At 43.8% G+C, this 12,040-nt stretch overlaps 1 protein-coding gene across 7 annotated transcripts in view; it reads right to left on the bottom strand.

Moving 5' to 3' along the window:
* Positions 1–11,967, bottom strand: part of RHOBTB3 (Rho related BTB domain containing 3) — a 73,886-nt gene extending 61,919 nt beyond the window's left edge. For 5 of the 7 annotated variants that reach the window (XR_012668476.1, XR_012668475.1, XM_075128584.1 and 2 more), the window contains exons 1-3: positions 11,830–11,967; positions 10,973–11,089; positions 4,050–4,275 (exon numbers count right to left, since the gene is read on the bottom strand). Coding sequence is in view for 5 of the 7 variants with exons in the window: in XM_075128584.1 (XP_074984685.1) it covers positions 4,050–4,275; positions 10,973–11,001 (255 nt within the window). In the remaining 2 variants the exon portion in view is untranslated. Of the gene's footprint in view, positions 1–4,049; positions 4,276–10,972; positions 11,242–11,829 lie in introns of all 7 variants that reach the window. The other 2 variants (XM_075128586.1, XM_075128585.1) reach the window with 2 other exon arrangements.
* Positions 11,968–12,040: the final 73 nt, after the last annotated feature.

Genomic DNA, 12,040 nt, shown 5'->3' with positions numbered 1-12,040 from the left:
ACCCACTGCTTTGTGGGGGGAGAGGGGCCTGGCCAGAACCTGTGTTTCTTACCTCCCACTCAGCCAGCCACTGAGGAGGCAGTAACTGGAGCTGGGTGGTGTGGTCTGAATCAGTGCCTGTGCTGATGGGGAAGCAAAGTGGTCTGAGGCAGCAGCAACTTTACTAAAAGACATGCCCCTCAGCAACCCAGCTCAATTGGAAAAAAAAAAAAAAATTCTCAGGCTGTGACCCCACCTATGGGCAGGACAAATAAAATGATCTGGCAGGCCAGGAATGTTCCCCAAGCCACTAGTTCAGGGGTGGGCAAACATTTTGGCCTGAGGGCCACATCAGCATTGCAAAACTGTATGGAGGGCCAGGTAGGGAAGGCTGTGCCTCCCCAAACAGCCTGGCCCGCCACATCCTGACTGCCCCCCTCAGAACCTCCGACCCATCAACCCTCCCTGCTCCTTGCCCTCTGACCACCTCCTCCCGGGACCCCAACTCCTAACTACCCCCAGGATCCCACCCCCCTGCTCCCTGTCCCCTGACTGCCCCGACCCCTATCCACACCCCCGCCCCCAAAAGGCCCCCTGGGACTCCCACCCCTATCCAACCCCCATTTCCCATCCCCTGACTGCCCCTGCATGAACCTCTGCCCCATTCAACCGCCCCCCGGGATCCCCTGCCCCTTATCCAACCTCCCCGCTCCCTGCCCCCTTACCATGCTGCTCAGAGCTGCAGGAGCTTGCAGCTGCCCAGCCGGAGCCAGCCACGCCACCAGTGCTACCCAGTAAGAGCGGTGGGCCAGAGCGCTGGGGGCGCGGTATGCTGAAGCTGCGGGGCAGGGGGACAGCCGGGGAGGGGGCAGGCAGCTCAAGGGTGGGGCAGGACGGTCCCGGCCTGTGGGCCATAGTTTGCCCACCTCTGCACTAGTTGCTCATCCCTGAGGTGGAGGGAGGGAAGAAAGATAGAAAAAGGCAGAACAGAGGGCTCAGAAGGAATGGAAAGGAAAAAGAAGCAGTATGATCTGTGAAGGGAGGTTGTGGGAATGACAGAATTGAAAATGGAGAGAAGAGTAATATAAGGGAAGGAAGGAGAGAAAAGGCAACAAGAGAAAGCAGAAGTTAAGAAGTAGGAACAGATGAAAGAGAAAAATCACTACAACATACAGTTGTGACTGCTTTAATTCTAACTGGAATGTATTTTGATAACCTCAAATATATATTTGGTTTTAAAATTGTTAAATTAGTTTGTGAATTAACTGCTATGTTCAAGTAAGTGAAACTATTAGCACTGACTTGACCTAAATATAGCATTGGCAGATATTTGTATAAACTCCTATATAGTTCCTCACATGCACCTCTCGCCCACCTTAGGTAGCAACACTGTTGACATTCCAGTTCTTGGCCATCCCAACTAGAGACCGGCAATCATGCAGAGTTCTGCAATAATCTTGTGCAAGGAAAACTTCCTATAAGTTGGCACCAGAATCCCATATTTATTTTTGTTCAACAATTTACCCGCACAGCTGTGGATCATTTAGGATAAATGCAGCTCAATATGGAGACAAGGTGTCTCACACCTGAGATCAGTCACAAAACACACAGCCAACCCCTTTTCTCTAAATTATGCTGGACTGCATATTCAGATGCCACAAACAGAGCTAATACAGACACAGCTGTAACATTAAAGGTTTCAGAGTAGCAGCCGTGTTAGTCTGTACCCATAAAAAGAAAAGGAGGACTTGTGGCACCTTAGAGACTAACACATTTATTTGAGCATAAGCTTTCATGAGCTACAGCTCACTTCATTGGATGCAACCCGATGAAGTGAGCTGTAGCTCATGAAAGCTTATGCTCAAATAAATGTGTTAGTCTCTAAGGTGCCACAAGTCCTCCTTTTCTTTTTTGCTGTAACATTAAAGTAGATATTCACTAATATAGATAAGATCAGGTGCATTTTCCAAAAAGAAACTACAGATGGCTGCAGTCTTATTAGTGACAGCCAAACATTAAACATCAGCCAATAGTTAGCACAACCATTTACAATCTCTCCAGGCCACTGAGATAAGACATGTGGCAGACAAGACCAGTTGAACAAATCACAAATGTCAACCATCTGTCTTATGCCTGACAATGGCCCTTTTATGTCTAGTCTTAGTCATAAAGGCATGTGAGCAGATTCTTTAGAACTGTTCACTCACTAAATCTGCCAAATCTCCAGCCACCAGCAGGAGTAACTGCAAACTCTCAACCACCATAGACATGTGGCATTGAAGTGGCAGTGTCACCAAATACACCTAGAACCTTCAGCCTGCAGAAGACAGAAGTCCCTAAGGGATCCACCCTTGAAAAAACCACAAATAACCAGAGACAGCCTCAAGCGTAAGCAAAAAATGCTCATCCTACTGTTCTCCACAGTTCACAAAGGGCTTGTCTATACTGGCACTTTACAGCACTGCAACTTTCTCACTCAGGGTGTGAAAAAAAAAAACACACCTCTGAGCGCTGCAAGTTTCAGCACTGTAAAGTGGCAGTATAGACCGTGCTCCCAGCGCTGGTAGCTACTCCCCTCGTGGAAGTGGGTTTTTTTAGAGCACTGGAAGAGCTCTCTCCCAGCGATGGTGCCGTGACTACACGGCCGCATTAAAGCGCTGCTGCTTTAACGTTGCTAGTGAAGACATGCCCTAAGAAACCTCTCACCTGCCCCAGCTGGGAAAGACTAGAGTAGAAGTTACACTGGTAGCATTCCCAGAAGCATGAAGTGGGTGACAACAATATAAGCTGCCACTGCTGTTCAGTCACTGCGATCCTAAGGTCTTCTGAATTCAAGTTTTGGTTGTATTAAGACATCCAAAAAATTCATATGATTGTAAAACTAAAACAAATTCCTGAATGTGTGACCACTCTCTGCAAGCCAGGCAATAGGATGTTCTTCTTATACCATTCTCCATCTACCCACCAACCCGCCTCCCAATTTATCCTACTACTCTCCTATAGCCTCTTAATTAAAGGTTCAATTCTGCAACATTTATTTATGTTGAGCAGCACTTACTCACAGGTCTGGTCTCACTGAAGTCAACAGGACTACACATATAAGGGTGAGAGACTTTCAGACTTGGATCCTCTTTCATCTGAATTTTTTGATTAAAGCAAAATGATTGATCAAAAACACAGGCTACCACTAGAGAACAGAATGCTGACTAACCCAGGTCTTAAGCTACCAATGCTTCATCATGCATTTCTTACACTCAAAACTCCTGTAGACTCCAACAGAAGTTTTGGGTGTGCAAGGAACGCAGTATCAGGCCCCATATAATATTATTAAATTGAAACTAATGAAGTCACCAGATGGAACAAACATTTGAACAATTAAAAAAAAATAAAATAAATAGTGCTCTGAAATAATCACAAAAATAGAGGAGGGTGCGGATTCTCTCACAATCTCACAAAAACAGAGAAATCAGTCCATTATTGCACATAATGGAAAAAAAAAACTGCTAACAAAAGCTAAATTTATAAAACTATCAATTTTTTTAACGCTTTTGATTTAGGAGCTTATTTTCTACACTTGCTCATTCAGTATATTAAACAGGAACCACTAGAAATGAAAATGAGTCCATATACTGTACCTTAGAACGGACCAATCATAAAATTTAAATCAATAATTTTCAAAGAACTGTTGTATCAAAACATTCTGATCAAGAGTGATTTTCAAGCTTCACAAAACATTTTTGTTTTCTTTTGGATTATTTTCATGCAGTTTTCACTGAACAGAGTTGAAAAATACTACCTCCATATAGGTGCAATAGATTAGGACCCTGCTCATGAGGGTCTTTTACCCCTGTTCCTCCAAGAGACTGTCAGTATTTGTTTTGGTGGTTGTATTTTAACATTAGAAGTAAACTTCCAATCTTTTTAAATTAATATTTTGACTGGTTAAAATACCACTAAAGAGCTAAGACCATCAAAATCATTTGAAAAAAAAATACCCCCACTGTATTTGGACTGAATTAGGAGTGGCTACAATGTTGATTGCAGAACATAGTTTCAGACTAGTCGCTTACCCAAAGGGGACAGTCATGTACCACCAGTCTGACATTTCCAAACACACAGGCTTGATATTCAGTAAACACAGGATTTCCAACATGGTTTGCAGAGTTCAGCAGCAAACTGCTTTCAGTCGCTGAAATGAGAGCACTTCTCCCAAGATAGGTCCAGATCAGACTTGATTGCTGATTGTCTTCAGGAAATCCATCTCTCTCATTTCCAAAGGCTACAACATGAACAGACCTAAAACAACAAGAAGTGCTGTTAGCGAAGACTGGTGAAGAGGGGAGATGGGGGGGCTAAGAATATACTTTCATATCAAAACAAGAATATTAATCCTTCTCTAGCCTCTTCTTTCACTAGACTAACACCCCAGGAGTCAACAGTGAGTTACATATATGATCTCAAATCCAATAGCAGAAGTGGAAAGGAGTGCTTTATAAATCACCAGCTTGTTTGGCTTTTTATTTGTCCATTTCCACATGTAGCTTCACAGATGTAACCTCAACGATTCCTGTCACATATTCAGTGGCTTTGGTGTGTTTTCAATGCTCTAACCTCCTGTTCAGTCCTTCAGCCCCTGCAAGTCAATGAATGTAACTGCATGTGACAGTACCAGGACAAGCCCTTGCTATTAATCTGCTTCTGTTGTAGGTGAATTCAGCAAATATCCTCAGCAGCAGGCAGCCCCAGGCTCAGCCGTCTCCTTACGTCAACCCTACCCAAGGGCATAATTCATACAATGGAGAGACTTGACATTTCTGCAGAACCAACATAATGTGGCCAGGTCAGCAAAGAAAGACAAAGGCTCTTCAGCAACAGCACATTCGACTGCATGGAAGGGAGCTGATTACATGGCGTTCTTCTGTGGCAGGGTGGGGGGGAAGAGAGAGAACAAATAAATATATGAGCTCACTGCCATCCAATCTGTATGAAGACAGCCTTCTGAACTATGAAGATCCTACCCAAGTAAGAGAAGATAAATGAGAGTAGCCCCCGCTAAGGAAAGGCTGCAAAAAGAAAAATGAAGTATGAAAGGCTGAATCTTTCTACTTAAGCAATTCAAACCTTTTACTTGTATAAAAGTATTTTTAACAGTTGGCTGATAGCTATAGAAAATCTAAAAGTATGTTTCAGTGCTAACGTGCTGTTAAACTCCATTTTCAAAGGGCCAATTTTTAGGTCTAATAAAAAGATGCAATATTTTACCTGTGTGAAGAGGCATATTTTTTCATTTTAGACTGAATCTAATTGGCAATGGTTTCTACCAAATAGCACTGCACATATTATGGTCTAAACACATGGGGGAGTGGGGGGGGGGGGGGGGAGTTGGTGTGAGAGTGTAAATAATAAGGTAAATATAAAACTGGCTATAGGAGGAAATTCTCCGCTCAGTTTGGCTAATGTAATCCAAAGAAAAAACATCAAATTACGTGGAATCACTCAAACATGATCATTCACAAAATAACCAATGGAATCATCAACAAAAACGCTCCCACTGCAGAATCTGGATTATTTAAAAAACACTAATGCAAAATTAATAAAAAACAGAAAACTGTATATGAGATACTAAATATAAATATCACTACACATGTTTCATACCAGTCAATTGTGAATATCCATACTGATTGGCTGGACCATTTTTATAAACTTCAGTGTCTGACCCTCTGCACTGAAGTCAATGGGAGCATTGCCAATGACTTCCAGAGGCACAAGATCAAGCCCTAACATATATGAAATACACATATATGACAAGACCAAAAAATATTTAATACCTATTATAGCAATGAAATAAATTCTAAAAATCTTTCCTCCTATTTTAATAGCTTTTATAAACTATAAATATTACTTTTACAGCAAGAGAGACCAAATGGTAGTTTTCTCAAAAATTTCCTCTCTTTTGTCCCACTTCCCAGTTTCCCCCACTGCAATTAACTTTGGCTTAGGAAGCTGAAAGACCACTGATGTAGTTTCCTCTTTGAAGTCTCGTTGCCCTTTCTTGGCAGTTCTTCTCAAGGGAGAGAATTTAAAAATGCACCACATTTCTCACTTGGCCCTCAAAGTGGTTGGCAATGTCACCTAATACACCCTTCATTAGTAGTGAGTGATGCTGGATAAAAAGTCAAGTGAGTTAGTGCCAAAACAATGCTTCGACTGTGTCCATTAATCCACTTACATAAAAGTAAGTAAAAGTAGCCTTTGGAGACTGAAGGTCTGAACAGAAGAGCTGGGGTTTGCAACATACTAGACTACAGTAGGACCAAGGTTGGGGAGGATGTTTGAGTGGAATGTTTCCTGTAACCATACATTTAGAAGCATGAACTGTGAATAACCAAGAACTCTGAAAATGGGTGACTATGAGAATAACCCTGAGGAAAGATAACTGTAATATGAATGAACCAGAACCACAGAAGATGACTGGGTTTGAGACTATGACAGGTTGTGTGAATAAAGTACTCCCCCAAAAGGGTGAATTTAATTGACCTGAAGTCTTGTTTGGCATGTGGGCTGTGAAGATTTTCTACATTCTGCTTAAACAGTGCAGCTCAGTCATTTTTGAGCACTGGGTCCTGGGTTTAAAAGGGAGGGAGAAGGAACTGGATGGTCTAGAGCAGGATGACCAGAGGGAACTCTCATTGTCCACTCCCCTCCCCCAGAAAGAGTAGAGATTACAAGCAAAATATACTACATTTTGTCTGTATTATCTTTTCCATGGAGGTCATTATGCATTGGGCTGCCTCCTTCATAGAATCATAGAATATCAGGATTGGAAGGGACCTCAGGAGGTCATCTAGTCCAACCCCCTGCTCAAAGCAGGACCAATCCCCAATTTTTGCCCCAAATCCCTAAATGGCCCCCTCAAGGATGGAACTCACAACCCTGGGTTTAGCAGGCCAATGCTCAAACCACTGAGCTATCCCTCCCCCCAAGGTGACTTCCTTGTGCAAGCACAGCTGAGGAATTCCCTGGCAGTACAACTTCAAGACAACAACACTGCCAGGGTCTGGGGGAGAACTGTCATAAAAGAGAGTTGCTATAGAGCAGAGGTGGGCAAACCATGGCCCGCAGGATGGTCCTGCCCGGCCCTTGAGCTCCCGGCCCAGGAGGCTAGCTCACAGCCTCTCCCCCACAGCGCCACGAGCACTCTGGGCCGCCACTCTTGCTGGGCAGCACAGGCAGCATGGCTGGCTCCGGCCAGGCTGCGAGCTCCTGCTGCTCTGAGCAGCATAGTGGGGGGGACAGGGACGGGGGACTGGGTAAGGGGCAGGGGGTCCTGGGGAGCAGTCAGGGGACAGGGAGTGGTTGGATGGGGCTGAGGGGGTCCCAGAAGGGGGCGGTCAGAGGACAAGGAGCTGTGGGGGGGGGGGCGAGTTCGATGGGTCAGGGGTTCTGAGGGGGGGGCAGTAGCCAGGCTGTTTGGGGAGGCACAGCCTTCCCTACCTGGCTCTCCATACAGTTTCACGATGCCGATGTGGCCCTTGGGCCAAAAAGTTTGCCCACCCCTGCTATAGAGACTCAGAGCTTTGGACACCGCCCTAATCTCCTACAGACACTTGGAGATTCATTGATTTCGGTAATCCCTGCTGGGGGAACAAGTTCCAGCACCCAATGAAACAATATAGTAGAAAATGTTTAAGGGAATCTTTCCTGAGTTTTCCTCTGCGATCCCATTACATGGGTTTTTCTACAGGTGTGGGCTACCCAATGATCTGTCACAAAAGCTTCATTAAAATTTTAATATTGTAAATAATATTCACACATCCTGGTTGTTTAGGTTTCATCAAACACGTACTTATGATCTAACATATGAAATCAGTGAAACAGTGGTTTTGAATAAATACAACTTATTTACATGCACGCATTTTAATAGTCTCATTTAAGGGAAAAATTCACTCCTTTCCGGACAAAGCCTGGGTAATTAAACTTTGTGTAAGGAAGTTGGCTGGGGTTGACTCTAACAGAATCTCTCCTTCCCCACCACGTGCGTAGGTCTAACAGATTCTGCCCCGTGGGCTGGAATAATGGTACACACCCTCTCCATGTCCTTACACAGAGGTTTGGGCCTTTAGATCTTCACCTGGCAAGCCATAACATTTCCTTCCACTCCCACCTATTAAACAGTGGCAAGAACTTTAACTATGGAGAAGTCTATCTCCAGTATTCCACTAAGCTAAACAGGTACTTTTCCTGCACAGCAAGTCATCTGTTCCCCAAGTCAGAAATCTCAGACTGCCTGTCACTAAATTCTGCTGAAGAAGACTGACCCCTACTCATCTTACACATACCTTCCTCCTCCTTATAGGACAGGGGTAGGTAACCTATGGCATGTGTGCTAAAGGCAGCACGCGAGCGGATTTTCAGTGGCACTCACACTGTACGGGTCCTGGCCACCGGGTCTGGGGGCTCTGCATTTTAAATGAAGCTTCTCAAACATTTTAAAAACTATTTACTTTACATACAACAATAGTTTAGTTATATATTATAGACTTATAGAAAGAGACTTCCTAAAAACGTTAAAATGTATTACTGGCACGCGAAACCTTAAATTAGAGTGAATAAATGAAGACTCGGCACACCACTTCTGAAAGGTTGCCAACCTGTTATAGGATGACAAATTAGCTCCTCTTTCTGTAATGTAACTGACCATTTCCTATTAACATGGGCATACAAGACTAGGCAGAACATTGCTCAAGGCTTCCATTTAAAGCAAAACAAAACAAAAAACCCACACACAAATATATACATAGTAGAAATCTGAACTTTGCAAACCACAGATGCTGAATTTAATCCTTGTGGGTCATATACTAGATCTGAACTTTGTCTACCAATTATCAAATACTTTTTAACTGGCTCTTCTCTCTTGTGTTTTTATTTTTCATTTCAGGCCATAGAGATATTGCATTACCCTACAGTGTGATGGGAGCCACATAATACAGTAGTGTCTCTTGGACCCAAAGATTTTAGCAGGACGTAGAAGAGTCCACACAGAAAAGGTTCAAGAAAAAAAAGATTTAGATTTATACATATTGCTTATGTGCAGTGAGCTAAACAAGCTCATTGCTATTACCGGATTGAACTGCCACAAAAGGTCCAGAAGTCCTTTGTAAAGATTCTGTATTATGATTAAATATGTATTTATCATTATCAGGTCCAGTTAAATGTTAGAACTGTCATCTGCCATGTAAAGTTACCAGGAGGACACGAATTTCAAACCAGGAATCTTGAATACTGATGCACTATGCACAGGATAAATCCATTTTACACAACTACATGCTCTGCTATGGTAAATTAGCAGCTATCATAGCAAATGAGGTACACTACATTAATATCCTAAACGAGAGATGCAAAATCTTACTAGCTCTAGTACATACCCCTCAAAGTGCAGGATTGTTCTCACTGTTTAGAGAATAATCTGGTTTTCTGTATAATATCATTGTTCTCCAAGTTCTCATGGAAGGGATGCAATATATTACACATTAAATGAATCTTCTGAAAGTATATTGATAAATGCAATCAGCATACAGAAGATTTGGATTATTTTACAGTGTTTTAAGGAAAAATGCATAAATCAAAACTACTATTTATTGCATCCTTTTTAAAGGAAGCCTCCAACCACACATTTTCATACTAGCAATCTGAAAGTTCAAAAAGCATTTAAGTCCATGTACTATGAATGTATTTGAAAATAATGTTTATAATCACAGGTGGTGTTTCTAACCCTATTGGGGACAATATCATCACACTAAAAAGTAATGAAATGTTACCTATGTGAGATTTAAATCTGTTTCATATTGGTTATGCCACAGCATTCAGAGACCCTTTGCACTAGACATTGTTCTATTTTAATGCCGGTTTGACAATAAGAAGAAAAATTTTATGTTTAGTTTTGAAAAGTTATTTATGTAGGATGGAAACTGTCTACCTTGTTAAATCCAAAACCCAATTTCTTCAGCGGTAGTGAGATTGTGTACTATATAAAACTCAAACTGAGAAAATACCTGCTTCATACTAATCAATGTCTTACACTGTAGGCAGTAGCCCACGAAAGCTTATGCTCAAATAAATGTGTTAGTCTCTAAGGTGCCACAAGTACTCCTGTTCTTTTTGCAGATAGACGAACACGGCTGCTACTCTCAAACCTTACACTGAAAAACACACTTGGCATCTCTGTCACACAGTCATGTCAAGCTATTCAGTATGGCAACAGTAGCAAACAATAAATCAGAGTATTTAGCTGAAAAAAGAATTATAAAGGGGATCACTCTGTTTGGTATTTTGCAGCTATAGGAATTGAGTATGCCACGAACAATGAACATTGCAACCAGGAGACACTTGTTACAGCTGCCAGATGAAAGAAATTGTAAAACACTGCGCCAGTCTTTGGCAGAAGTCAGAAAACAATGACATATCTGATATCAGTGACATTTAAACAACAGATCATCAAATTGTCTCAAATTATTTCTGCTGATGTATCCACTGGAAATCTGTCAGACAAAAAGATGAACAGGGACAGATGTTCTTGGTTGCTGATGAGGAGAAAATACTTGGTTTTGAAGACGAAAAGGAAAGTACAGCTGAGTCATGGATGAAGACTTCATTTTCCTAGAGGTGCTGGTGTTACCTGTGTCTTTCAGCTATGACTTTTAGCCTCCTTTACTGCAGAGAAGACGGAGCTTGGTGCACTCGGTTAGTGTGTGATTCGACAGGAATTCAGAAGAGCTGATAGTTCTCCTGGTTATCTGATCCGGCATTCTTTATGCACACAGAGCTTCCACTGATGTCAATGGGAGCTTTGGGTGTGCAAGGAATGCAGACAGGTAAAGATTCTCCAAAACATTTAAAAGAGAGAAGCAGTGAGAAAGCATTTCAGATTACACATTTATTAAATCATCATTAAACATGGCTCTCTTTTTCTTAATGAAACAAAATAAAAGCTTACATCAGGCTTGGTTTTACGGAGCCTGCCATCAGGAATGTTCTTCAGCTATAAGATGTGTCATAAACCAAGCGGCAGCCTTTCCTCGCTTCAGACAAGTATTGACATAAATGTCCCCAACTGCAAGTCAATATTTTGAACACTAGAGCTGGAGAACTGAAATAGCATCATGAGTTAAAGCTCTGTAAACCAGGAGTAACTCCATGCACATCAATGGAATCACACCACTGAAAAGCCCAGCAGAGTGGAGTCAGGTCTGGTGCACCTCCCACCTTTGTTAAACACATACACAAAAAAACCCAGATTGTTTTAGTACGCTGAGCAAAACAGCCCTACCTCAAACCACCCACCCCCCCAAAAAAAGAAAACAAACCCCACACCAGAGCAACAGCAATGCCAGAGCCAGAAACTCTTCACAAGTCTGGCCCAGATTATAGGGGCCAGGGGCGCTGTCAGCTCAGGAGAAGGGCGAGGTCCTGAGCCAGCAGCCTGGGTATGGTAAAAGCAGGAGGTGGGCTCCTAGGCTACAGCCCTTCCCCACACAGCTTCACCCCACCCACCCCCCACCCCGCGCCTCTAGGGCCCTAGCCATCCAGCGCACTCGACAGGCCAGCCTGAAGCCTCTGCCCGAAGCCTCATGGGCCAGCGGCGCGGCGAGGCTGCCACAGGGGCTTCGGCAAAGCCTGGGCCAAGGCGACGCGGCCCGCGTCAAACCCGAGCTGCCAGGCAGCCGAACTTTCCCCGCCTGCGCCTTAAATCCTTCAGTCCCCGTCCCTTCTGCGGGAGGCGCCCGAGCACCGGCGACTCAGCGAGCTGAGCCCAGGCACTTCGCCCCGGCTCTCCCGCGTCCCCTATTTTACCTGCGTGGTCCCAACACGCTGCTGCGTGGCAGGGTCCTCGGGGCAGCGAAAAGCCGCTCGGCCGCAGAACCCGAAACCGCCGCGCGCTGCGGGCGGGGAATCGCGGTCCGTTCTAGAGCATTCTCTGCCCCTCGTCGCGCTCTTTCCCTCTCTTTGTTCTGGCCGTTCAGGTTACTGGGCGCCTGCGCGCAGGCGCACAGGTGGCCTAATT

This window comes from Caretta caretta, chromosome 5 (assembly GCF_965140235.1).
Source record: "Caretta caretta isolate rCarCar2 chromosome 5, rCarCar1.hap1, whole genome shotgun sequence".
In the NCBI taxonomy this organism is placed as follows: Eukaryota; Metazoa; Chordata; order Testudines; family Cheloniidae; genus Caretta; species Caretta caretta.
This window is presented reverse-complemented; position numbering and strand designations above follow the sequence as displayed.